The sequence below is a fragment of the Urocampus carinirostris genome, chromosome 2 (assembly GCF_059441175.1).
Source record: "Urocampus carinirostris isolate Australia breed hairy pipefish chromosome 2, RoL_Ucar_1.0, whole genome shotgun sequence".
Lineage (NCBI taxonomy): Eukaryota > Metazoa > Chordata > Actinopteri > Syngnathiformes > Syngnathidae > Urocampus > Urocampus carinirostris.
In genome coordinates this window covers 3294983-3322808 of record NC_142350.1, presented here as the reverse complement: position 1 = coordinate 3322808, position 27826 = coordinate 3294983, and the positions used below count along the sequence as shown (strand labels likewise).

The 27826-nt window shown below is 36.4% G+C and overlaps 1 protein-coding gene across 3 annotated transcripts in view; it reads right to left on the bottom strand.

The window, feature by feature from the left end:
* Nucleotides 1–4326: 4326 nt before the first annotated feature.
* kcnq4 (potassium voltage-gated channel, KQT-like subfamily, member 4) overlaps nucleotides 4327–27826 on the bottom strand; it is a 52601-nt gene continuing 29101 nt past the window's right edge. Inside the window, exons 5-15 of one of the 3 annotated variants that reach the window (XM_088328385.1) lie at nucleotides 26984–27106; nucleotides 25523–25633; nucleotides 25355–25450; nucleotides 25202–25290; nucleotides 21492–21623; nucleotides 20230–20253; nucleotides 11225–11454; nucleotides 11057–11156; nucleotides 8854–8985; nucleotides 8657–8795; nucleotides 4327–6783 (exon numbers count right to left, since the gene is read on the bottom strand). In XM_088328385.1, the coding sequence (XP_088184511.1) occupies nucleotides 6574–6783; nucleotides 8657–8795; nucleotides 8854–8985; nucleotides 11057–11156; nucleotides 11225–11454; nucleotides 20230–20253; nucleotides 21492–21623; nucleotides 25202–25290; nucleotides 25355–25450; nucleotides 25523–25633; nucleotides 26984–27106 (1386 nt within the window). In that variant the 3' untranslated portion in view covers nucleotides 4327–6573. The remainder of the gene's footprint in view (nucleotides 6784–8656; nucleotides 8796–8853; nucleotides 8986–11056; nucleotides 11157–11224; nucleotides 11455–20229; nucleotides 20254–21491; nucleotides 21624–25201; nucleotides 25291–25354; nucleotides 25451–25522; nucleotides 25634–26983; nucleotides 27107–27826) is intronic. The other 2 variants (XM_088328386.1, XM_088328387.1) reach the window with 2 other exon arrangements.

Sequence of the window (27826 nt, the reverse complement as noted above, 5' to 3'; positions counted from 1 at the left end):
GTAGTCTCGAGAGGTAACATTACTGTCCTCGAAAACCCCAGAAGTTTTGACGCTAACATATTTCAAATACTAGCATAGTCTTAAAGGCTAACATTGTCGTCTTATACTCATAAAACTAGCGGTTTCGAAAGGCTAAGGTCATTGTCCTATCCTTCGAAAACCAACATACTCTTAAATTCTAACGTTGTTTTGAAAGCAAACTTCGTCGTCCTGTACTTCAAAAACTAGCGTAGTCTCAAAAGCTAATATTTTTCTTTTACATTGAAAACTAGAATTTCAAAAGCTAACATACTCGTCTTCTACTTGGAAAACTAAAGTCGTCTCAAAAGCAAATGTTGTTGTCTTGTACTTTGAACATTAGCGTAGTCTTGAAAGCTAAGCTTCTCTTGTATTCTGAAACCTGGCGTAGTCTCTAAAGCTAACGTTATCTTCTTTTGCATCGAAAACGAGCTTCGTCTCAAAAACTAACATTGTCTTCTTTACTTGGAAAATTAGCAGTTTTGTAAGCTTACATTGTCAACTTTACCTTAAAGGTACATTGCGTAATATTTGACCAGTAGATCGCACTGTAAATGCTCTGCTTTTATATAGTGCTTTTCAAGTCTCTGAGGACCTCCCAAAGCGTTTTACAATGTGCTTCACACTTACAAGAGCCTATCACAGTGGTGCACACAGACAGTCACGACCACCGGTATTTTAGTTTTCATGTTGACTTTTTTTCAATTTTAGCTGCAATAACCCGGTTCTAGGTGCAATATCCTCGTTGTGTATAGTTTTTTATATTAGATTAGAATACTTCATTTTAGTGGTGGTGAATACTTTGTTTTTAACTGTTCAAAATACTGTAGTCTAAATTGCTCTTCTTCAGAAGGGGCCTCAATCCGAGTCTCCTTTAAAATCGGACCTCTACTCGCGTGGACGCGCCTCTAAGTTCTGCGCCTCCGACAGAAAGCGTAGTATTGCGAACGAAAACCAGTGCCAAATGAGCACAGCATAGCAGCAAAATTCCAGACAAACAAAGCGGCGACTACTAGGTATGGATATGTAAAAGAAGTACAAATTTCTCAACCTATGAATATGTATAAAAAATGACATTGGTATAATAGTTGATCTACTGTCGCCTATTAATCAAATCAATGATTTATTTTACTGAATAAAGTTTTTTTGTACCACATTAAGTGCCCACTACTTAATATGACACCTTGTCTTTTTAAAAATCTCGCATACTTTTATAAGCTAACGTCGTCGTACTATGAAGACTAGCATAGTGTCGAAGCTCATGTTATCTCCTTCTTCAAAAACTAACGTAGTCGTGAAGTACTTTTTGAATATTTTATGGGTGTAAAAACAGTGCCACTTATTGGCACATTCTGTTCTGCTAGCAGAGAAATCCAGAAGAATCATTCATAATTATGTTCATATCAAGCAATATTTTTAAAGAACTGTCTTTGTCCCAAGATAAAGAACTCGCTTGTGTCATCCGTAAACTACAGCCCTCTTGTCCCCCTCCCTGAAGAATTCCTGAAATATTTGAGATAGGCTATCGGCGGGTGTGCGGGTGCAAAGGCAAAATAAACAAAGCCCCAGGCAGACACAACAAAAAAGATTTCTCAAATACATACTCATGGCGTTACGCTGAAAAGGGCGCAAACACCACACTCACCCCCATTAGACGTCACTTTCGAAGAGAACAATGTTGGAATAGAAATAAAAGAGCCAAATGGAAAAATAAAGACATTATGAAAACGGGTGATTCTCTGTTTGGAGCAACATTTCATGTCTGCATCTTTCTCTTACCCTAATTTTTCCTATGAAATCTGAAAAATGTTTACAAAAACTGCTTTAATTATTGACTTTAGGTCAATCACTTATCCCTAAATAAAATGGATCTCAAACATCATTTTGTATTTTAGTTAACTTTTTGGTAACACACATTGCTCAATTTTTGTGTGTCCTGAGCGCAATGCAATCAACTTCCTCACAAGGTGTAATTGGCCGGTCCAAATATTCCCTCGGTGTGAATGAACGAGTGAGTTGTCCGTCTCTGTGTGCCCTGCGCCTGACTGGCAACCAGTTCAGGGTGTCCCCTGCCCACTGCCCGAAGATAGCTGAGATGAGCTCCAGCACCCCCGCAACCCAACTGAGGATAAGCGCTGCAGATAATGGATGGATGGATGTTTTATACTTGTATTAGTCACTCTTAATGATCTACCTTGTTATAGCAAATTATCTAAAATGTTTATTGAGTCCAATTTTGATTTAAAACATATTAGATTCAGTTATTAAAGTTTGGTCAATCTGTTGAAAGTTGGAAGGATAAAAGTTAAACAACTAAAGAGCTACGGGTACATCAGCTAAAAAAATATCCACCCATTTAAGTCTATGAACTGACAGGTTGGAGTGGGGACTTAACACGGGGAGAAATTAAGTCGAGAGTAATTGTAATAGTAAAAGTATAATAATAATATTCACATAATGGGCGGCACGGTGGATGAGTGGTTAGCGTGTCTGCGGCACAGTTCTGAAGGTCATGGGATCAAATCCAGTTACCAGCCTTCCTGTGCGGGGTTTGCAAGTTCTCCCCGTGCTTGCGTAGGTTTCCTCCGAACCCTACCTACCATTCCAAAAACATGCATGTCAGGTTAATTGGCTGCTCCAAAATGTCCCAAGGTGTGAATTAGTGAGATAGTTGTCCGTCTCATTGAACACTGCAACTGGCTGACAACCAGTTCAGGGTGTCCCCTGCCTACTACCCAAAGAGGCTGGGAGGGCTACCCTACTGAGGATAAACTGTGCAGATAATGGATAGATGGATTGTATAGATCAGGGGTGGCCAACCCGGTCCTCAAGAGCCGCATGTCCTGCATGTTTTGGAGGTTTCTCAGGTGATGCAAATTTTAAGATTGTTTGCAAGCTGTGCGGGAGCTTGATAATGACCCAGGTGATTGGGATCACCTGTATTTGAACAAAGAAACTCCAAAAACATGCAGGACATGCGGCTCTTGAGGACCGGGTTGGCCACCCCTGGTATAGATGTATGTGTTTATGAACAAAACATATTTATAAGATATACTTTTTTGGTCAAATATTTTTTAGGAAATGGCAGGGTAGAAAACAGACACTGTTTAAAAAAAACAAATAATGATATATATATACCGGTATATATATATATATATATATATATATATATAATTTCATTTCAATGCCTATGCTATGATATTAGCGTCAAGAGTTTGGAATGTCCTCAGAGAAATGAGAAACTCATCGCCGTCCTTTGGTGGTCTACATTGGGCACACTTATTCATTTATCCAGTTCGCTTATTTTCAAGCAAATTAGCCACAACTTAGTCAAAAAGCTAACCAAAAAAATGGACACTAAGGTATCGCTTTTTTGAACATTCTCCATGTCATTTTCTGCACATGGTCTCGTTATTGTTCTTATCCACGTGTAAGTACATATCCTGCGAAGTCTTCCTTTTATGTTTTGTTCAGCTCGACCAAGTTAGTCTTCAACATATCATGCATTGTCTACTCTTCATGTTTTATCTATTTGAAGATAATTCATCACAACACTCTTATTGTTCTTGGCTCATTTTACTTTCATGTTTTGTTCTGTTAGTGTTGGAACTTTATGTAGTTCTTCTAACCACATGTAATGATGTCCCCAGCGACCCCTTACTTTTGTGTTTTGATCAGTTAGAACTAGTTGTTATTCCAAATAAATTCTGTTTTTTTTCATGTTTTGATCCTCTACAACCGGTTAGTGTTATATCCACGTGTGAGTATGTTCTCTATGTGATATTTCTCTTTTTTTGTTTAAATACAGCTTGTTGGTATCCCTACACATTCCGAGTCGTCTCGTTTTGTTTTGTCCAGTGTTGGCTAGTTTGTTTTCCAGCATATCATACATCAGATCTAGTTAGCGGTTCAGTATGATAGAAGAGACGTGGAGACTGTGTTAGTGTATTTTTTATGTATTTGAATTATGAAAACGTACTTGTTCTGTTCCTGTAAACAATCCAATACGTAAGCTGTTTTTTTTCCTTTCTTAATGTTTGGTTTTGTGTCTGCTTCTCTGGCAAACTGGATCATAACAATTAGCCTTAGCTAGCTTAATGGAAACGCTAATTAGCATCCTTGTATGGGTGAACATGGAAGAAAATATAAAGCACCAAATTGACCATAGTACCGATATTAGCACATTTTTATATACTTGTTCTGCGTTGCTGATACATTCCTCTTTACTGCTAAGCTCCTCCCACACCTTAAAATGAAAACTGATACATTTTACAAGAATGTTTTGAACAATTAATAAAAGACAAAGTATGAGGTCTAAAAATCTTTTAATGAAACAAATAAATTAATAAGTTAGTCAAGTTAGCGACTTATAATTGGGGCAAGACATCAAGTGCAGGAAACATCGCTGGAAGACTGGCTTAGCACAGCTAGCTAAGCGTGGCTACATTGGCATTGCTAGCTTAGTGTTTTATTGCTTTATCAGAAGGAGCTGGAATGTCAAAACAGCGACCAGACAGTGATGATCAAGAAAACGTGCAGACGTAGAGAATAAATTGAATGAAAGAAAGAATGAAAGAAAAGAAAGAAAGGAGAAACATGCTTTCAGTCGATTTAACGATCTCTAGTGGCCTCAGAGGTAGTTATACCACGCTCGGTTCAATTTAGTGAGGCACACATGTGCAAAAATTCAATGAAATATGAACAATTCCAGGCGCTAAATGAGCTTCATTAATCAGGGTTTTTTATGTTCTTAAATTAGATACATTTTTCAATGTTTCTATGTTTTTCACCTTTTTGCCTAAAATATGTTTGATATAATTGTGAAAAGAAAAAAATCTGGACATTCTGTACTTGCATATTCTTTTTTTTATGCTTTCTGTGGAATTTTGATGTCTTAAAGATATGACCTCACAAATAGTTCTTGGGAGTGAGTATATACGGACGCTCATGTCTTCCACAGCATAGTCGGAATATTGTTTTTCTCTGAGCAATATGTCCTGCGACGTCTAACTTTCATGTTTGATTCAGCTATAAGCAGTTAGTAGGGCTTCCACAGTGTCATGATTCCATAGACATAGTTTTATGTTTAAAAACACGATTTATTAAAAGCTAAACTAGTTTTTATATGTATTAAAATAGCCCCAGTTGAACAAAACATGAAAGTGAGACAACTAGTGATTCCAACAAGTTCTAACTGAACAAAACACAAAACAAAAAGGATGCAGGGAACATACCTAAATGTGGAAAGAACAACTTCATGCAGTTCCAACACCAAACAGCTCCAATAGAACAAAACATGACACATTACCACAAGAGTAGGAAGACACACTAGTTCTAAATGAACCAAACATGAAAAGAAGAGGTCGCAGGGAAACTACTTAAACACGGCCACAACGACATAAAGCTCTAACACAAACGATCCAGCTCCAAAACAAACAGAACATGAAAAAAAAAACAAGACACATTCCGACATGTATACGAATACCAACTATTTTAACCGAACTAAACATGAAAGGAAGAAGGCACACAGAATATATACTGTAGATCACTTGGATGGAACAACTACATCAAATTCTAAAACCAACTAGTTCTAAAAGAAAACGACCCATGTGGCACAAATTACCTCTATATGAAATTATGTATGAAAAGTAGACAATGTAGGACAACAATTAGTTCTAACAGAACATAACATGAAAAGTGACACAGGAAACATTCTTCAGGTGGAAAAATAACAACGAGGGTGCCATGAAGACGAGACTAAAACATGAAGAAGTTGACACAGGGCATTTGGAATACCAACTAGTTTTAACAGAACAAAACATGAAAGTAAAATGGCAAAAGGAACATTCCTGCACATGGACAAAACAACAGGATTGCCATGACGTCGAGACAATGAAATAGAACGCAGGCACACTAATCAGCTCCAACTGAACAAACATGAACATATACCTAGAGAGAAACAATAATCTGACGATGTTGTGGAAGCCGTGAGTGCCCTTCTATACTCCCAAGAATCCTTTGTGATGTTGTATCTTTAAGAACAGAACATGAAAGGGGGAGTACCCAAGATAAGCTCTGGACAGAGTTATTCCGATTTTTTGGGACATTTTTTTCCTTCTTTTTACATATTTACAACAGAGGAAATAGTTGGCAGAAACCCCGCCCAAAATTTCCTTTTTCCTTCGCCCGACTCATGCAACTCGTAATGCCGTAAAACAGAACGTGCGTGATTCCAAAAATGGAGTGTTTTTTTTTTTTTTTTACATTCATCACAGTATCCTAAATGGAAAAATCAGAGTACCGTCATATTTTTTCAGTTCAATACTTGTACCGGTACAAGGAAGACTTCCCGTCGGATTTATTTGTCCTTAAGTATCGGTAGTTGGTATCAGAAGAATCTGCAAAACTTCCTTCACCTCAGGCTGGATCCGATACTTGATTCGGTACTCACCAATCCCTTGTGCCTTTTTCAATTTCTATTCCATGTACCTTGCACAGGACCTGTGGAGGCTCTTTATAACGAAACAAAACATGAAAGCGAGTCAAAAGGCGTGGCTAGGACTCCAGAGCGGCGCTGTGTGAGTGTGAGAGGGTGGCTGCGGAGGGGAAGAGATCCCTGGTATCGGTGGGACTTTGGTAGTCAGAGGTGAGCTCGGCATCCAGCAGGAGCGAGGAAAGGGCCAATTGTGACGATGATGAACCTTTCTTCAGGCACGAAGAGTATAAGTTGAGCAGCAGGTCTAGCTTGTTCTCGATGGATTGGATCTGTGGTCCATACCAAATTGTTTTATTTGTAAAACAAAAAAGGGTGCATGACTCATATAGTTATATGTTTACTAATTTACTCGTATTACTAAAGGGTTCATTTTTTTGGGCTTCCTCATTGTCACAAGACTTGCGAGGTCTCATTATGGGCCTTATTCTTTTTGGGCCTCTGCCTGGTGGCATAAGATCTGCAGGGTCTCTCTATGGGCCTTATTTAGAAGACATCCAGAGTGCGTGATGCACAATCATATCTTCATTCATTTACTAGTAATTGTATGGGCTTTATTCTTCCGGACTCTTCCTGGCGTCACAAGACACTCAGGGTCTTGATATAGGTAGATTTTTCCATCCAAAGTTGCTATGTGTACTGAGGGTAGACCTAAGACGTGCGTCTGCCTTGAAGGGCCCAACTGAAACCACACCACCATTTTGATAGTTCCATTATTGTGGTCACACAACGTTGCCACAAAAGTAAATCGATAATTTATTAAAAAAGACTTATGATAAATGTTAGGAAATCTTTTTAGTTGAAAAAAGGTATAAATCATATTAATGTGTTTACATTTGTAAGACTTTTGAAAATTGGATTTGAGACATTTTATGCCAACTAAGGCCTTATCTTTAGATAATGAATGCAATGCCTTTTATGACTTTTCAAGGATATGCGGGTACCCAGTCTAATGTTCTTTTAAGGCCTCCAGGCAGTTATGAATTTAATTATAAAATATAAACTCATTCAGGGACTGCACGGCGGCGCGGTGGTTAGCGCGTGTGCGGCACAGTTCTGAGGTCATGGGTTCAAATCCAGCTACCAACCTTCCTGTGCGGAGTTTGCATGTTCTCCCCGTGCTTGCGTGATTTTCCTCCGGGCACTCCGGTTTCCTCCCACATTCCAAAAACATGCATTTCAGGTGTATTGGCGTGTCCAAATTGTTCCTTAGGTGTGAATGAGTGAGCGAATTGTCTGTCTCCATGTGCCCTGCGACTGGCCGGCAACCAGTTCAGGGTGTCCCCTGCCCACTGCCCGAAGATGGCTGGGATGGGCTCCAGCACCCCCGCAACCCTATTGAGGATAAGCGGTGCCGATAATGGATAAATGGATATGAACTCATTCAATAGTATTACTATGGGCCTCATTCTTTTTGGCTTCCTTGTGGGGTCACAAGACTTACAAGGTCTTACTCTGGGCTAAATTGTATGTGGCCTCTTCTTGGTGTCACAAGACATAAAGGGTGCCTGACTTATATAGTTATTATATATTTACTCATTTATTGGTCTTACTACTGGCCTCATTCTTTTAACCTACTTCTGATTTCAGAAGCCCTAAAGATCACAAGACTTGTTTGGTGCATGACATACAGTTATCGTATGTTCACTAATATAGTACTTATCAAATGTTTACGGTCTAGAGAGGGCTTCATTTTTTCTGGCCTTCTCGTGGGGTCACAAGACTTGCAAGGTATTACTATGGGCATCATTCTTTTTGGCCTCTTCCCTGAGTCAAAAATTTCTAATGTCACAAGACATGCAGGGTGCGTGACAAATATAGTAAGCATACATTAACTCTTTCAATAGTATTGCTATTGGCTTTATTCCTTTGGCCTCTTCCTTTTCTCACAAGACCCTGATTTGAAAAGGTATAATACGGCTTGGGAAATTCCCAATAAAGGGGTGGAACATCTGACATGTTGAGATTGTTTTAATGTGCTTCAAACTTTGTCAATGAAATGCCGGAGAACAGCAAATCAGAAACAGTGTGTTAGTGCACGAAGCCGCTCCTCCCTCATGCATGGATCAAGATTGAGTGTCGTTTTTGTTGTTCAGGATTGATAAAGGCCCAAGGGAAAGGATGATTCTACGCCAACATGCATACCTGTTTCTCCACTTTGACAACCCGTCCCATCATGCTCAGCTCGTCCAGGGAGTCCAGTTCGGGTGGCGTTTTCTCGCCCTTTTCCGTCCGTGTCTTCTTATCGCTTTGGATGGCGCCTCGCCCGATGATCTGGTCCACCCTAATTTGGCCTCACAATCAATACGGCGCCAGATTTTTGGTCAAATTCGACGTCCTACCGCGTCTGCAGGCTCTTGATGCGTCCAAGCATGTCCAAATGCCCCGCCGAGTACTGCTCGATGACATCCTTCACGTCGTAGGGACGAAGCGTCTCTTTGAACTTCCTTTTGGCCACCAGGAACTTTATAATCCTGACCACAAAAAAGAAACGTTGCAGGGGGTGTGGGGCTTCCTGCCGCCATCAAACAATAAGAGCCGCCGCCTATGATTAATTATGGTATCCGATGACCTTATCTTTGCCGAACAGGCCCGTCAAAAAGAGCAAGATGAGACGTTTGGCTTATCGGGATTTGCTGCTTCAGCAGCTCGGAAAATCGCTGGCGCTAAATGGGATGCTTACTGATACTCGCCGAGAAGACGAGAGACTCTAATGAATGGGGGGCGGGGTATAGGTGAAGCAAAAACAAAACAAAAATCGGACACGTGATAGCACATTGAGCCTAAATCGAATGATATTTCAAACAGCTCTATTCTGTACAGATGTCAAATGTGAAAACACAATCAAGATCACATCTAAAATCGAAAAAAAGACATTCCATTGCAAGTGTAAATTCACAACCTGGATTTGAATTGCTAGCTCATTTCATTGAGAAAAGAAATGGGTAAAATCGAACAATATTTTAACAGCTGTATACTGTCTGTAAATTATGAAAATACAATTGAGATTTCGTTTGGATTTAGAATTGAGTGTCCAGGTCAAGGGTAAACTCATAACTTGAAATAAATCAAAAGGTAAACACAATCTGTCTGACGATTAAAATTAGATATACACTAGATTATTCTAAGGCTTCTATTAAAAAATGTAATACAAGATTACACACGTTTCTTGTCAAGTCAGTCAGGGTCAAAATGTAATTTACTCTGCTTTAGGTGGAGACGTTGCACTCTTCTGAAACGAAATTTTGGCCAATGTGTTGGTATGAGCTATGTTCAGTCGGATCTGATGAAGATTTAACATTCATTTTGGAACCAGATTCAATTTGTTTGACATCGTATTTAAATTCAGGAAAATTCCCATACAAACAAAAATGCAATGATTTAAGTTCAATGTGACCTAAGTGGTAAATATCTTGATCAGATCCAGAATCAACTCTTTTGTAGGTCAAACTAGATCAGATTTGATTAATTTGATGACATGATCAAGATGTCATTTAGAAAAACTGTCAAAACGGAAAGCATGACAGCTTGCTTAAGGATTTTTTTTCGTGACAAATCAGCAAAGGGCAGCTTTGTGCCACCTGTGCTGTTGATGCTTTGAAACTTGAAACACGGAGGCAGCAAAATCTACTGCTGGGGCATCGCTTTGTGCTCCAGAAAAAAGAAAAAACACACAGTGTGCAGTATTTGATATTTCAAGTATCTGGTGCAGGTATTTGTGAGTTAGAAAATAAAGGAAAAAAAAACAAAGCAAAAGCAACCTTCACAACGCGACTAGCCGCTCAGTTTGAAAGTGGTTCGTTTAGTCAGCGCAATCCAACCCAAGTCGAACTAAACTGGGAGAAGTATCTGGTTCAAGAAGTCTTGAGTTAAAATAAAATGAATAAAAAATAAAATAACTGCAGCTTGCGTGACAGTTCAAAAGTGGTATATTTGTTCATCGTAAACTTACAATTCAAATCCAATTATAATGGAAACCAGATTAAGGGAGAAATATCTGGTTCAAGTAGTTGTGAATTAAAAGAAAAAAATAACGGAAGGAACTGTTACGATGCAGTTGGAGAGCAGTTTCTTTGGTCAATATTTACGCGCAATTCAAATTCAAGTGATTATGAGTTAAATGAAAATAAAATATAGAATAATGGCAGCTAGCGTGACAGTTTAAAAAGCGGTTTGTTTGGACAGTGTAAACACGTAATCCAAATGTGATCCTAATAAAAAACAAATTGCTTGAAACTGTCTGGTTCAGGTAGTGGTGAATTGAGTAAAAATAAAAAATAAATAAATAAAGCTATTCCGACAGATTGAAATCAGTTTATTTGGTCAGTCTAAATACGCAATCCAAACCTGATCCGAATCAAAACCAGATTGCCGGTTAAGTATCTGGTTCAAGTAGTTCTGAGATGAACAGAAAAAAACCCCAATAAAAACACCTTTCACGATACAGCTTGTGAGACCGCTAGAAATCACTTTCTGTCATCTGAATAAGCATGCAACCCAAATCTGATCCTAATCGAAACCAGATTAGGAGATTTCCTGACTCACCTGACGGCTCTGATGAGCGTCTTGACAGCGGGGATGACCTCATCCATGGCCACTTCGCAGTAGCCCCTGTCCTCGGTGCCGTCTACCCCCGCTACCTCAGCTGGGGACACATTCCCGCAGGTTAGAATGGACAAGTTAACGCAAATCTTTGAGCTGAAAGCTTGCTACCGTCCACTGGGGGGCGTGCTTTTAGGCGCAGCGAGGTTCTGAAGCGGGTTCGGTCGTTGAAGCTCCAACTTTTCTGGACCTTTCCGGGACTAGCCGACTCGGGGACGTTTTCTTGGCTGGGCGAGTGCCGCACCGCCGGGTTGTGCATTGTTGGCGACGCCCGGCTCCGAAGGGCCTGCGCCGAGCGAGAGTTGTTCATCCGGATCCGGTCCCGGAAACCCAATTTGCTGCTGAGGAACCCACAAGGGAAGGACTTGTGAGCTCTGGTTGGGCGATCAGGACACACGGGAGCGTCGACGTGCTAAATGGTGCTAATTTCTAGCAAGCTAAAAATTGCTCACGAGCTAAAAAGAAACAAAACATTAACCCAAAAATAGCATAACTACATTAGTTTCATTTCTGTAATTGGTTTAATTGAAAAACAATAAAAACAACTTAATAGAAAAGAATAATATAGTAACAATAGAAAATACAAAGTTGAAAATTCAAACATTTAAAATAAAAAGTATTTTTAATTTAATTTTAAAACTTGAAATAAAACGATAAATAAAATAAAACGATGACAAAATACTTCACAAAACGCAAAACAAAAATATAAAAAAGGAGAACTAATAATTACATATTTTAAGTTAAAAATCAAAAGAAAAGAAAACAAAATTAAAAAATAAATACAAATTGAAAATACAAAATAAAAAAAGAGAAAAAGATCAAAACTTTTAAATTAATTAGAAATAACAATAGCACAATGCGCAACGTTATTTTTCACTTGAATAATTCAGGAATTAAAGTAAATCAGGAACTACAATTTTAAATACTCAACCAATACCATTATTTTGAAATTAATTATGTCTTATATGTTAAATAAAGCTAAAAGTATTTCTTTATCAAATTAATTTTCTATTCCAAAAATAAAATTGGCATTAAACAAATAAAAAGTTTAAAATAATGTTGTGCTAAATTAAATTTAAATACAAAAACAGTGAAAATTTTAAATAAAAAAAATTGTTTTATATATTAATGTCTAATGTTTTTGTAAAACTCCACATGTTGATAAGAAATTCAGTATTTTCTTTTATGTATTTTCTTTAAAATATTAAGTAGTAACATCCACTTAAAATACAATAACTTATATCTATATGTTTAGCTTATACATATCCGTGGACTTATTGATTTTTATTGCAGAATTTCAAAAACGATTTCAAAAATTCTTATTTAAATCCCAATATTTACTTAAATTTGTTTTAATAAAAGGTAAAGTTTGCTCAGTCATTTGATCGCCCCTTAAAAAATGCTGAGAAGTAAGAAACCCCCACAAAAGCTGTCGTCACGGCAACAGCACTCAGCCGTCTCTATCCAAGACACGCTCTTTTAATCGCATCAGCCAAGCATCAAAGTGCACGAAAAAAAGAAAAATGAAGTCAAGCGGTCAGCAAAAACGCAAACGAGCGACATTCCCGAAGCGCTCGCTGGTTAGCCAGCTCGCACCTAGTTTTTTGCAAACGCACGCATGCCATTGGATCAAACCAGAGGTGGGTAGGGTAGCCACAAATTTCACTCACGTAAAAGTACTGTTACTCCAGAATAATATGACTGAAGTAGAAGTCATCCAAATAATAACTTGAGTAAATGTAAAAAAGTACTTGGTAAAAAAAAACTACAAGTATGGCGTAACTGTAGCAACGTCTTATTTATTGATATATTTTTTTAAACAATAGTTCATAGTCCATCAAATTATCAAAGTCTATCCAATCAACATTAATTTGAGTCAAGTCATGTTTATTTCTATAGCCCTTAATCACAAAGAGTCTCAAAGGGCTGCACAGACCACAGATGATTGCAAACCAGAGACTATTATGACACCATCACCTGATCTAAAACCTACATGAGGGCAAATAATACACAGATACAGAGATATTGTCAACATAAAATATGAATTTAAAAGTCTATGTAATTGTAAGTCTTTTTATATAGACAGTTTGCTTGAATGAGCCCTCTGTAGATTAAGAAAAAATCTACAGTGTATGTTTGGATACAGCTATATGCACTGCGCATGCAGTACAATAAAGAAAAATAAACGTTCCTAGCCCTGCTCACGAGTGACACCTGGTGGTTGTTTGAATCACTGATTAAATCTAAATAAATAGCCCAGGGGGTAGAGCACTCGTCTTGGGATCAAGAGGTCACAGGTTCGATTCCCGTTTCCTCCGTGTTATGTGACGAAGTGTCCTTGGGCAAGACACCGAATCCCCAATCCCCCTGATAAGCAGGTAGTTGCCTTGCATGGATGATGCTGCTATAGATTAGTTAGTGTGTCAAATGGAAAAGTGTGAAGCACATTGTAAAGCACTTTGGGAGGTCTTCAGTGACTTGAAAAGCGCTATATAAATGCAGACCATTTACATTGACCTTACCAGAGACAGACAGACGGGTACTTGTCTGGAGGGGATTTAAGTGATGGTTTCAATGTAGCCTAATGGAGCAGCGTAAAAAGTACAGTTTCTTCAAAGATCTATTCAAGTAAAAGTAAAAGGTATAGTGATTTAGGTACAAAATGACCAAAAACCTATTCAAGTAAAGGTAACAGAGGAAATGTTAGTGGTTACTACCCACCTCTAGATCAAACACTTTTTGGGTCATTGTCAGCCGCGATTATAAAAGTCCAAATGTAGAAAACCCCTGATGCCCAAGCTTTTTCTAACGAGTTTTCTTTTAATTTTTTTTTTTTTTTTTAAATCATGGAGTAGACAAAACCTTTTTTTCCACATGTGTTTTATATTTAGTTTCAACTTGTTATTTTTTTTTTATAATTCTGTACAAAAAAAGATCCAAGCTCATCCTTAGAAAATGTGTACTCTATTAATGCCCTAGCTTTTTCTTACAGTAATATTTTGCAGTATTATTACTTTTCTTGCATTATCATTCTCTCACTTTTCCAGGTTAGTTTATTTTTGTATTTTTTTATTTATTTGGAATAAAAAGAGAAAAAAATTATTTTGACTTATGTTTTTATGTTTGCAGTACTGCATGGTATCTTCCCTTTTTTGGCGTTATTATTTTACCCTTTATTTGTCTGAAATTTATTTTTTCAATATCACTCTTTATTTGTTTTTTGTTTTCTTGAATAATTTTTGAAGTATTACATTTGTTCCATTTTTCCCCATATTTTTTTGCAGCATTATTTTTATTTCCTTTTTCCCTGTTTATTTTTTGCGCAATATTAATTTTCTTTATATTTTTTCCTTTAGGCCTTCCCTGAGTATATTTACAGTATTATTTTTCTCCCCTGTTTTTTTTAGGGGGGAAGAATTTTATCTTCGTTTTTCCCTTGAGTTTTTGTTTGCAGTATTATTTTTTACCTCTTTTTACTTTTAGTTATTTCTATACAGTATTTTTTTCCCTTTAGATTTTTCTAGGACAATTCTTTTCAAATTTTTCTCCAATATTATTTTTTGCCTTTTTTTGCAGTCTGAATTGTTACTTTTTCCCCCTAAAGTGTTTTTCCCAATACTATTTCCCTTTCTTTTGTTTATAATATTGTTATTTTTCCTTTTTTTTTGAGGGTTTCTATTTATTGATTTATCTGCAGTACTTTTCCCCCCTTTTCCTTGATTTGTTTGCACTATCATTTTTTTTTTTTTCATTTCTTTCAGTCAAATTTTTTGCCTTTTCTTTCCTTTGAGTTTTTCCCAGTATTAATTTTTTCCCACATAATACGGGCAAATAAGCTCATAATATGTTCATTTCAAATGGTAAAAAAAGAACATCTGAATATTATTTTCTAGGTGTGTGTGTGTTTGTCAAAGATCAAAGTTGCATGCAAAGAGCAAGATTAGCCGCTAAATAATGAAAAGCGAAAAGTCAGACGTGCTGAATGATTGATAGCGCAAACAAGACCAGCTTTCACTTACACGTCACAAAATTAAAAAAATAAAGCACAGATAACTAGGTGTTGGAGGGCAGGGGGGAGGGCAATGACCCAGTGCAAGCCACAGACAAATTTTGCTTTGTTTATTAGTTTTATTGAGAACTATTTATTTTTCATAAAAATATTCCTTATTTTAGTGTAGAAATACATTTTTTAAGTGAAAAATGTGTAATATTTCCCCGCTAGAGGTCGTTGTAGCTTAAATTGAAACTGATGCCTTGGTAGAAAACCCACGACAGAAGCCCGTAGGAGCAGCTAACTTTAAAAGTAGCAGCTAATGGCGAGCCATAAGTGAGCTTTGAGTGACGAGAGGAGGAAACAGTGGAAAAAAATGAAAGCTGCCTGAATTATGGCACTTGGAGACAATCACAACCCTGCTAAAAGCAGCACTGGAACAAGCAAGCTTGGCAAAGAGCCCCCCATCTAGGGTTCTGTAGTAACACATTTTCAAACATAAAATAAAATAATAAATGATAAAAAAGTTGAAACCAAATTATTATTGTAATCATAATTTTCACATTAAAATAATCACTTACATAATAATTTTAATTATTTTTATGTAAGAAATACATAAATGTACACTAAATTAATAAATTAGTATAGGATCTGAATTAAAAGCATTAAAAGCTAATACATTTTAAAGTTGTTTTTTTAAAGATTTTTCAAATAAATATATGTCTTGATATTGTTTGTGTCCACAGAATTTATGTTATTCTTTAACAAATATAATTTATTTTTTTGGGGTAATATATATATTTTGTCATGTTTAAAATAAAATAAAGATAGCTAAATTATGGGAACAATTTCTTTAGAAATATATATATCAATTTATGATACTATACATGTTAGATCATTTTGCACTGGATCTGATTACTTCTCTTTTTGTAAGATGTTTTCAAAATATATTTTTTCTTGTTCCAAGCACCTTATTTATTACAACTGCAATCTTTTTTCAAAGTTGTAAATTAATGAGTAAGATGACGACCATTTTTTATTGTTAATGGGTATTTTCAAATATTAATAGGCATAAACTTCATATTAAAATATAGAAATAAAATATATTAATGTAAATTTAAAAATTAAACATTAAAACAACAAAACAACTACGATATTGAACAATAAAACTCAAAATGTTATAGCTAAATTCTAAATATACAATAAGAAAATAATAAATATTCAATTGAAATATTAAGTATTGAAATTATAGGAGAAAACGCATCTATTTTATATCAATGAATGCTACATGACTGTAAGCTTCTTTGGGCCATTTGATCATTTATTTATGATAAATTGTGTCTTGTTTAGGGCACTTCATTTAATGCAATCTCATATTCCAAGCCTTGATTTAACGAGTCGGGTAAAGAGCATTTCCACACGATCCTTTCGAGAGGGTGCAACGAGCAAGATCAAAGGTGAAAGGGTCAAGGGTCAAAGGTGATGCACAGGCTAGCGTGACGATACCTGCGCTTTCGTCCGGCATGAATCCGGAAGAGGCCTCGCTTTTTAGCGAGCACTTGACTGCGAAAGGGGAAGGAGACACACAAGGCTAAGTGGGTGAAGTGGGAGTGGCTATGACAAGGGGGCGGGGCTAAGGAAGACAGTAGAGGCAACAGGTGAGGTGGCGAGTCAGGGGGTCACTCATTGGACAATTCGTTAAGTGTTTTTAACAGCAGTGTGTCGAAAAAAATGGCCCAACTTTGTAACATTCATTCATATCAGTAGGGGGCAGTAGATCATTATTTTATTACCTTATGATAATAATTATTTGCTCATGAGGTAGCACAGCACATTCAATCGCTTGTTTAGTTTGATGGAGCGCTAAGCTTGCATGGACAAAATAATACAGTAAATCAAATAAAAGGAAAAACCTTGCGTATAATTCGACATATTTCTGTTTTCTGTTTTTATTTACCCGTATGCCATCTAAAAAAACAGGAAAATTTTGTTCCGCTGGCAGGTATTTTTTTGCTTATTTTTTTTAACTTCTTATTTTACAAAAAAAGATTTTCCGATCGTTTGTTTACCGCTGGGAGATTATATTTGATCATTTTGAATAAGTCTTTATTATTTTACAGAAAAGAACAAAACATATATTTTGTTCCACTTAAAACAATGTATACTTGTTTTCAATTTTATTTACAGAAAAAAAGAAATACACTTTTGTTCCACTTGGAGATAATTTTAACCCATTTTAAGATTTTTTTTTATCATACTAAAAAAAGAAAAACTGAAAATACAGATATAGATATTTTTTTGCTTATTTTAATTTTCTTACTTTCCAAAAGAAAACCTTTTTTCAACTGATAGATCTTTGTTTTCATTTAAACAAAATATCAGGTGTGAGATCATTTTTCCCTATTAAGAACATTTATCTATTTTACTGAAATAAAATAATAAAACATAAAACATTTTTGTTATGAAAGGAGATCATTTTTGCTTATTTTTGTATTTTCTATTTTAATTAGAATATATACATACATACATACATCTAAACACACACACACACACATATATATATATATATATATATATACTGGACTGTCTCAGAAAATTAGAATATTGTGATAAAGTTCTTTATTTTCTGTAATGCAATTAAAAAAACAAAAATGTCATACATTCTGGATTCATTACACATCAACTGAACTATTTCAAGCCTTTTATTATTTGAATATTGCTGATTTTGGCTTACAGCTGAAAAAAACTCAAAAATCCTATCTCAAAATATTAGAATACTTCCTCAGACCAAGTCAAAAAATAATTTTATAACAGCAAAACTAAATCAAACATTTGAAAATGTCCATCGATGCACTCAGTACTTGGTTGGGAATCCTTTTGCACGGATTACTGCATCAATCCGGCGTGGCATGGAGGCAATCAGCCTGTGGCATTGCTGAGGTGTTATTGATGCCCAGGATGCTTCGATAGCGGCCTTCAGCTCATTTGCATTTGTAGGTCTGGTGTCTTTCATCTTCTTCTTAACTATACCCCACAAATTCTCGATGGGGTTCAGGTCAGGGGAATTAGCAGGCCAATCAAGGACAGTGATGCCATGGTCAGTGCACCAGTTACTGGTGGTTTTGGCACTGTGGGCAGGTGCCAGATCATGCTGGAAAATGAAATCCTCATCTCCATAGAGCTTTTCAGCAGATGGAAGCATGTAGTGCTCTAAAATCTCTTGGTACACAGTTGCATTTACTCTGGACTTGATGAAACACAGTGGACCAACACCAGCAGCTGACATGGCTCCCCAAACCATTGCTGACTGTGGGAACTTCACACTGGATTTCAAGCAACTTGGATTTTGCTCCTCTGCAGCCTTTCTCCAGACTCTGGCGCCTTGACTTCCAAATGAAATGCAAAACTTGCTTTCGTCTGAAAAGAGGACTTTGGACCACTCTGCAACTGTCCAGTGCTTCTTCTCCATAGCCCAAGTCAGACGCTTCTTCCGTTGTCTTGAGTTCAGAAGTGGCTTGACCATGGGAATACGGCTATTGTAGCCCATTTCCCGGACACGCCTGTGAACTGTGGCTTTTGATACCTGGACTCCAGCTTCAGCCCACTGTCTTTGAAGCTCCCCCAAATTCTGGAAGCGGCTCTTCTTCACAATTTTGTTAAGGCTGCGGTCATCTCTCTTGGTTGTGCAGCGTTTCCGGCCACATTTTTCCCTTCCAACAGACTTTTTGTGGATATGCTTTGAAACTGCACTCTGTGAACAGCCTGCTCTTTGAGAATTTTCCTTTTGTGTCTTACCCTCCTGATGGAGGGTATCAATGATGGTCCTATGGACAGCAGTCTTCCCCATACTTGTGATTTAGTTTACTGAACCAAGCTGAGTGTTTTTAAGGCTCAGGAAACCCTCGCAAGGTGTTTCGAGTTAATTAGATGATTCAGGTGATTAGTTGAATAGCCTACTTGTATACTTTTTCATGATATTCTAATATTTTGAGATAGGATTTTTGAGTTTTCTTAAGCTGTAAGCCAAATTCAGCAATATTAAAATAATAAAAGGCTTGAAATAGTTCAGTTGATGTGTAATGAATCCAGAATGTATGACATTTTTGTTTTTTTAATTGCATTACAGAAAATAAAGAACTTTATCACAATATTCTAATTTTCTGAGACAGTCCAGTATATATATATATATATATATATATACATATATACAGTGGAACCTCGGTTTTTAAACGCCTCTCAGTTCGAACAAATCGGTTCTTGTTTCGCTGTTCGGTCAAAAATTCGGAGTTCGAACGCCAGTAATGCGTGAGTGCGTACGCTAGAGTGCGATGCTGAGCGGCGTACGGGTGTAGATCGCCCCCACCCCTCGTGACCAACTGTTATCACGTGCGCACTTGCCTCTTTTTGCTTTCGCTTTTAATATCGGTGAACGAAGTGTTTTAGACCCTAGCTATGCCTCCGAAGAAGGTCGGTGCAAGCAGGACAGGTGAAAAAAGAAAAGTTGTTCGTACAACTATTGCCTTTAAGAAAGACATAATAGCTAAATGTGAAAGAGGTGTGCGAGTTTCCGATCTTGCTAGGGAATATAGCATGCGCCTTCTGCTGACCACCACAAAGGTAAGAGATACTATTCATAATTCTTTTCTTTATCTTTTTTTTTTTTTTTTTTTTTTACACGTTCGTGTTAGCGTAATCTTTCGTACGGAAGATTACGATAACTCGAACGTATGATTAGCCTGGGTTAGCTTCATGTTTACTTTCAACATGCATGGTAAACATTCAGGGTGTTGGAAAAAGAATTTTCATTATTTTTAATGGTAAAAATGATTTCGGTGATTGGACACATCGGTTCTCGAACAGGGTTCTGGAACGGATTATGGTCGATAACCGAGGTTACACTGTACACACACACATATATATATATATATATATACATATATATATATACATATATACACATATACATATATCTATATACACTATATACATATATACAAATATATATATATATACACATATACACATATACACATATACATATATATATATATATACACATATACACATATACATTGGACCTAGCCCTGAGGCCCCGCCCCCTAGGGAAACGGCGTGAAACACAAACCTGCGTGGTGGCGCTTGGCGCCTCCTAGTGGGGAGGGGGGAGCCCACAAAGAAGAAACAAGGGGGAGGGGAGAGAAAAGATTGAAAAGCAGTGAGGATGAGGATGATGTGATTATGAAAGTGACGGCCACACAAAAACAAATTTTTTTGTTCGCACAACGTGACTTAAAAAAGAAAATGAAGACGGCAAGATTTCATTCAAGAAAAATCATCTGCACGCTAATAGAAATATCCTTTTTTTTCACACTTCATCACCAATTCAAATGTTACATTTGTTGCTTCTGATGTCCTCTTTTAGCCCAAAGCGGAACTGCAGACTCCATCAACATGCAGCACTGCAAAAACTACATTATTATCCTATTGCCAGAAAACTGTATATTTTGCCTTATTTTAGGGCAGGGATGTCAAACTAGATTGAGCTTCGGGGCCCGTAGTGAAAGAAAGAAAGAAAGAAAGAGAAAAAGAAAGAGAAAAAGAAAGAGAAAAAGAAAGAGAAAAAGAAAGAGAAAAAGAAAGAGAAAAAGAAAGAGAAAAAGAAAGAGAAAAAGAAAGAGAAAAAGAAAGAAAGAAAGAAAGAAAGAAAGAAAGAAAGAAAGAAAGAAAAGACAAGTCAAGTCATATTTTATTTTCATTTTTATTTTATTTTTATTTATATTTCTATTTAAAGAAAGAAAGACAGAGAAAAAAGGAAGAAATAGAGAAAAAGAGATAGATCGAAAGAGAGAACATGAAAAAAGAGATAGATAGAAAGAGAACAAATATAGAGAGGAAGAGAGAGAAAAAGATGAAGAGAGAAAAAAGGAAAGAGGGAAAGAGAGCATGAGAAAGAGAGAGAAAGAAATGAAGCTACAGTGTCTTTGGGAGTGGTGCCCAAGTTTGGTGAGATAAAGTCGACATATTTAAAACTGTAGCTTGTTTTTGTTTTGCGCTTCTCTCAGGGTTTTCTTGCTAACTCAGTTTAAATAATACTACACGTATGCTTAAAAACGAATGCAGCAAATAAACATTTCATTTTCTGATTTGAGGTCAGAAATAAGCGCAGTGGGAAAAGGGCTTTCCTCAAGGTTTTCATTGACAGAAATGAAATTTCAAAATACATTTTGCAGATAATTTTTCTTGAAATGAAAAGAAGGATCCTCATTGCATGACATTTTGCGTTATTATCATTTAATTTAGTAGGTTAATTGGCGGTTAGTGCATGGCGGCACACAAGCTAAGCTAAGGCTAAGCTGTTGTGTGTAACCTGCGGCACGAGGTGCGTACCTGTCCCCCGACATATAGGGGGCGCTGTAGGGTCTTAGCCCTGCTAGCGCCGCCGTGTGGTGGAAGTTGGCGCTGTACGGCGGCGGCGGCGCTTTCTTCCGCTGCAGGTGACTGAACAGGGACGTCAGTTCTCTGACGTTTACAAAATAAAACAGGAAATGGAACAAATTCAACACAAAAAAATAAAATAAAATGGAAAAGGACAACCGGGAATGAGGAAGGGAAAATCAAAACACGCAAATTAAGAAAATAATAAAAGGAGAAGGACCACAAAGAAGATTTAAAAGAAAGTTTATTCTTCATTTTGTTTTATTTGAGTGTATTTTTATTTTTTATATTTTTACTTATGATTTTATTTTTAATCTAAATTAAATTCTAAAAAAATCTTGCAATTAACATAAAAAATGGAGAATACATTGATAAATGAATGAAATGGTAGATAAAGGTCATTGTGCAGTGGTTAGCGCTTGTGCGGCACAGTTCATGTCATGGGAACCTGTCGTGGGTTCAAATCCAGCACCAGACTTCCTGTGCGGAGTTTGTATGTTCTCCCCGTGCTTGCGTGGGTTGGCCTTGGCATTTTTTAAATAGACGACTTTTTCGAGTGCGCCCATAAGAAAGTCTTGGGAAAAAGAGACTTTTGGCGCCTTTGTGTCAGAATTATAGATTGTTTTTTGCTCGAAACTGAAATTTGCACAGCTTTTTAAAATCCATTTTTTTATGTTTTTGAAAGAATAAGTAGAAAAATGTCAACTTGGGGCAGCACAGCGGCACAGTGGTTAGCGCGTGTGCGGCACAATTCTGAGGTCATGAGATTATACCTCCGTTGTGGAGTTTGCATGTTCTCCCCGTGCTTACGTGGGTTTCCTCTGGGCACTCCGGTATTCTCCCACGTTCCAAAAACATGCATTTCAGGTGAATTGGCCGGTCCAAATTGTCCATAGGTGTGAATGAGCGAATGAGTTGTCTGTCCCTGTGTGCCCTGCGATTGGCTGGCAACCAATTCAGGGTGTCCCCTGCCCACTGCCCGGAGATGGCTGGGATGGGCTCCAGCCCCCCCGCGACCCTAATGAGGATAAGCGGTACGGCTGATGAGATGAGATGAGATGAATACATCAATTCATGAAGAAGTAAAACTGTTTTGCATGGCAGATGGGGAAAGAGGTGTTGAGATGATACTTTTATTATTGTCATTTATTCATTTTGGCTTCTTTTATTTAAAAAAAAGACCCTGAAAAAAGATAAATACCGTATTTTCCGCACTATAAGGCGCACCTAAAAGCCTTTATTTTTTTCAAAAGCTGACCATGTGCCTTATAATACAGTGCGCCTTATTTATGGAACAAAATTAATTCGCAAATTCTTGCAACTAACTTGCAGACTAGATTTTCCCCGAACGCTAAGTAGTCCGCGGTGTATGCTGGGATTTATTTACCGGCGTTTCATTGGCTAACCAATGTGTCAATCATCATTTGAATGGATCACTATTGGCTAAAGTTATTCGGAGGTCAAGGGGAGGATCCTTTTTATCATTTACAGGCTGGCATTGGCTTGAACAGCAAAACAAAGCCTGCAATTGGCCAAAAAAGACGTGTCAATCATCAGTTGAATCGATCACTATTGGCTTAAGTTATTCGGAGGTCAAGGGGCGGATCCTTTTTATCATTTACAGGCTGGCATTGGCTTAAACGGCAAAACAAAGCCTGCAATTGGCCGAAAAAGATGAATCCGTATAGCACGTGGCTGACGGCATACAGAAAGCATTTTTTTACTATTTTGTATTTGTAAATATTTTATTCTGCTGGATTTACTAAACTCACGGATATAAGAGGACCACGGCTGCACATTATTATGAACACAACGACTTCGGTGAGCTATTCCGGGTTTTATATTTTCCCTGTATCTTGTTTCAGACTGAACTCGATGTTTCTTTGATAAGCGGTGCAGATAATGGATGAAATGGAGTATCTATTTTTAAATTAAACTCAATTCCAAGTGTTTATTGTCATATGCACAGTAAAGTTGCGAGCGAAAATAGAAACTAAGGAATGGTTGGCATTTCTTGAATCCCAAGACTTTAACCTTCCGAATGATGGAACGATGCATTTGAGTGACATCGTACGGACACCGCATCCGCACGTGTTCTCGACACGTATTTGCGTCTTTGCAAGCTTTGGGAATGTTAAGGGGGTAATAAGTTGGACTGAACTATCTGACTGTTTTGTCGACGTTCCCATTGTAGCGCCTTATAATCCGGTGCGTTTTATGTATGTCAAATATAGGACCAAAAACTATTTTTTCGGGGTGCGCCCTATAACCCGGTGCGTCTTATAGTGCGGAAAATACGGTATACTAAATTGACTTATGGGCCAGAATATTTTTACTTTTTATTATTGGCTATTTTTTAAGTTGTCGTTTTTTTTAAATGATTTTTTTTTCTTAAAAGAATGTAGGAATTAAAGAAATGCTCTGCATGGGAATTTATTTTCTAATGTCATGATATTTTTTAAAATACTCATTGTTTTCTTGAAAAATTAGAAACTCAAATAATAAATAAGCCATTCACAATTGTTTCAATTGTAGAGATTATATATATATATATATATATATATATATATCGTTATTTATTAGGTATTTATATTGCATTTTAATGGGAAAAAGTAAAGAAATTACATTTATAAATACAAATGTTGTTATTAATTTTTTGAAAAATATCTATTAACTTCATCTCTTTTTCTTGTAAAAGGAAAGCCAGGAAAAATAAAACAAATAAATAAGCAGAATTTTCTTATGGGGAAGATGGATTTTTTTTCCATTTTCGTGATTAAGAAGTATGTATTTTCCATTTATTTTGTATTTTTCTTTGAAAAAAAAAGGAGACAATAAAATAAAAATGCAAAACTTGTCCATCCATCCATCCATTATCTTCATATCCATTTATCCATTATCTGCACCGCTTATCCTCAGTAGGGTCACGGGGGAGCTGGAGCCCATCCCAACTATCCTCGGGCAGTGGGCAGGAGTCACCTTGAACTGGTTGCCAGACAGTCGCAGAAAAAGTTTGTCTTATTATTTTTTTAGGTGAATGTTTTTACCTTCTTTCTTAAAAATGTTTAGAAAATAACATAAAAATGTATAAATCTGGTGATAATGGTTGATAATTTTTTTTATTTTATTTACCAAAACTAAATTAAAAAAAATAAAATAAAAGATATGATGAGGAAAAAGTGGAGATGTTGTTATTTATTATCATTGTTATTACTATTATTTGAAAAAATAAAAATGATCGAATAAAATATGAAAAAAATGAAATGATGAAAGTTAAACATATCTAACAGTAGAAAAATCAGCTAAATTCGAGATTTCTTCTGTTGTTCACATAAACCTTATCCGAAAAGAATTGCCTGTAAAAATGTTGTTATAAATAAAAAGAATAAGAATATTTTTTGTATGCTTCTTTGTGGTTGTTCTCATTCACTGCAAATTAGTGAAATTAATCAAAATAAGACAACAATCACAATATCACAAATGGAAATTGAAAGCATAAATCACAGTGAAGGGAGGAGCTCATTTCAAAGCAGGAATCAGCTTGTTTTAAATGATTTTGGCGGGGGGCACTTTCTCTGTATGTGAACGTATGCACGTGCGTCGTGTGTAGCAACCGAGGAACGGCTATGCTGGCCCCGGAGGCGGCCATTCTGCAACCTTACCTGAAGGACGGCAGCATGCTATCGTAGAAGTACCATGTAGCCGTCAGGTAAGAGTGCTTAGCGTCCGTCGAATACAACCGCCACGCCGCCTAAAGACACGCCCATATATTAGGCCACGCCTATACCTGAATAATGGAGGTGTGTCTTGCACACCTGGATCAGATTAGCAGCGGGCATTCGCCGTTTTTCAAAGTGTTTTTGTCGATGCTGCTCTTGAACCTTCAACGCGAAACCCGATCCCAGAATTCCCTGCAGCAAAAAAAAATCATTATCTGAATTCGGAGAAGGCGGGGCTCAGTTAATGAAATCACAATGACTGACAGCAGGCAAGGCAAAGAAGGACACGCCCAGAAGAGCGAAGCCAGCAGCTAGCAAGCGACCTTGCCACGTTCGAGGGATTTTGTCACCATAGCCGATGGTTGTTAGCGTGATCTGGAAAAAATTAATTACATTAGATTACACTATCAAAAATACATTTTAGATAAGTGAAATATTGTGTGTGAATTCATACTGCAAATATTGTGTTTCAGACAATGGAAAACAATAAGAAAAAAGCAAAATAAATATTGCAAACTGACTTTTAGTTTTTGTATTGGTGTTCACCGATTAATCAAACTAATTCGATTAATTCTTCGTTTGAGAAATCGTCAAATTGGGTCAATTTATCAAATCTGACCTAGTAATCAGAATGTACATTTTTTATTTCATGAGTTAACCGTGGATTTTAATCAGGGTAATTGAGTGCATCACAAACTATTTTACCGTCCACTTTGTATTTTAACTGCTATAAATTATTTTGATTATTGTATTTAATATATTTATTCTTAGTTATCATTTCTGTTTGATTTACAGCATTTTAACGCTCATTATCGTTTATTATTTGTTTATTAATTTTATAATTTTTCAATTGTATTTGTTTATTACTTTATTATTTATGTTTTATTTTTTTATATAATTATTCATTACATTATCTTATTTATATAGTGGATTATTTTTTTATTATATGTATTCATGGTTATCATTTTGTTTTAATTTTTGTTACTTAGCATGTTTAATATCAGTTTTTATATATTTTTTTGTGTGTATATGCATATATTTATCATAATGTTTCATTTCTTTATTAATTAATCATTTATCATTTCCTCTCATTTATGTATATAATCATTTAATTTTTCACATTATTAGTATTTCATTCTATTTAAATTTCATAATTTTCATTACAGATATCAAATCAGTCAACCAATCAAATCTATCAGCAATATTGAAAAAAAAAACAGTATTGAAATGTTATTCTTTTTGACTAAAGATTTTATGATGTGTTTGATATTTAAATAAAAAGAAATAAAATTCAACGACAAAAAGTCTATCTTTTTGGAATATGATTTATCTGCTCAATATTCAATTTATTCTACTTTTGTAAGGCTAATTTTCCATAAACGTGTAAAAAGAATCACTTTTAAATATAAGTGTTCAAACTAGATAGTACTATTTCATACTATTAAATTATATTTGTATAAATTATCAAAATGAGTACATCATCCTCATCAATATTCACAAATACAAAAAAAAGTAAAGGCTGTAAAACAAAAACAGAAAACACAAATTAATGGGTGAACTAATAAGCTAAATGGAAAAAATATAAAAATGATTAAACATAAAATAAGGTAAATAAATACAATACATAATAATTAGAACTAAAATTGAAGAAAAAAAGGTTTCACGCAAGACAAAAGGAAATTAAAAAAAAAAAAAAAAAAAAAGTATCTCTGCCGGAGTACTCACAATCCCCCACCAGAGGGAGTCCGCATAATTGCTGAAGTCGGTATTGTCCTTCTCAGCCAGGTAGACCAGGAAGGAAGCGAAGATCAAGACCAGGAAGCCGATGTACCAGGCCGTGATCAGCTCCTGCCAATCAGGATTGCTCGTCATCATCGATCATCACTTTTCCGCTCAACGCTAAATGAGGCCGCCGCTAACGCCGCTAAACTTTGTCCTCCATAATAGCGTCAACATTTAAGACCATTAAATTGCCATTAGCCAGAAACACAGCATCAGCATCCTGAGAGCTAGCCAAAATATTCCCCGCTATTTTCTCTTCAAACTTTCCGCTTAGTATGTCTGCTAGCTTGTTGCTAATTCAAATGTGATACACCAGCTAGCATAAACAGTATCCATCTAGAATTTACTTAATTGACTTAAGTCTCCATTAGCCAGAAGCTAATGTCAGCAACATCAGAGCTACTTAAATATTCCCCGCTATTTTCTTTCCAAACTTGCCATACGACATGTTTGCTAGCCTGATGCTAATAAAAACGCAATACACTGGCTAGTATAAACAATATCCATTGATAAATTACTCAAGTCACCTTGAGCGAGAAACCCAACGTCAGCCAACTAAGAGCTAGCCAAAATTTTACCTGCTATTTTCTCTCTAAACATTCTACTTAGCATTTCTAAAAGGTTGGCGTTAATTCAAAACGCAATACACCAGCTAAAATAAACAGTATCCATCTAGGATTGACTTAAGTCGCCATAAGCCACAAACTAATGTCAGCAATATCAGACCTACTTAAATATTCCCCGCTATTTTCTTTCCAAACTTGCTATAAGTTAACATATAGTTAA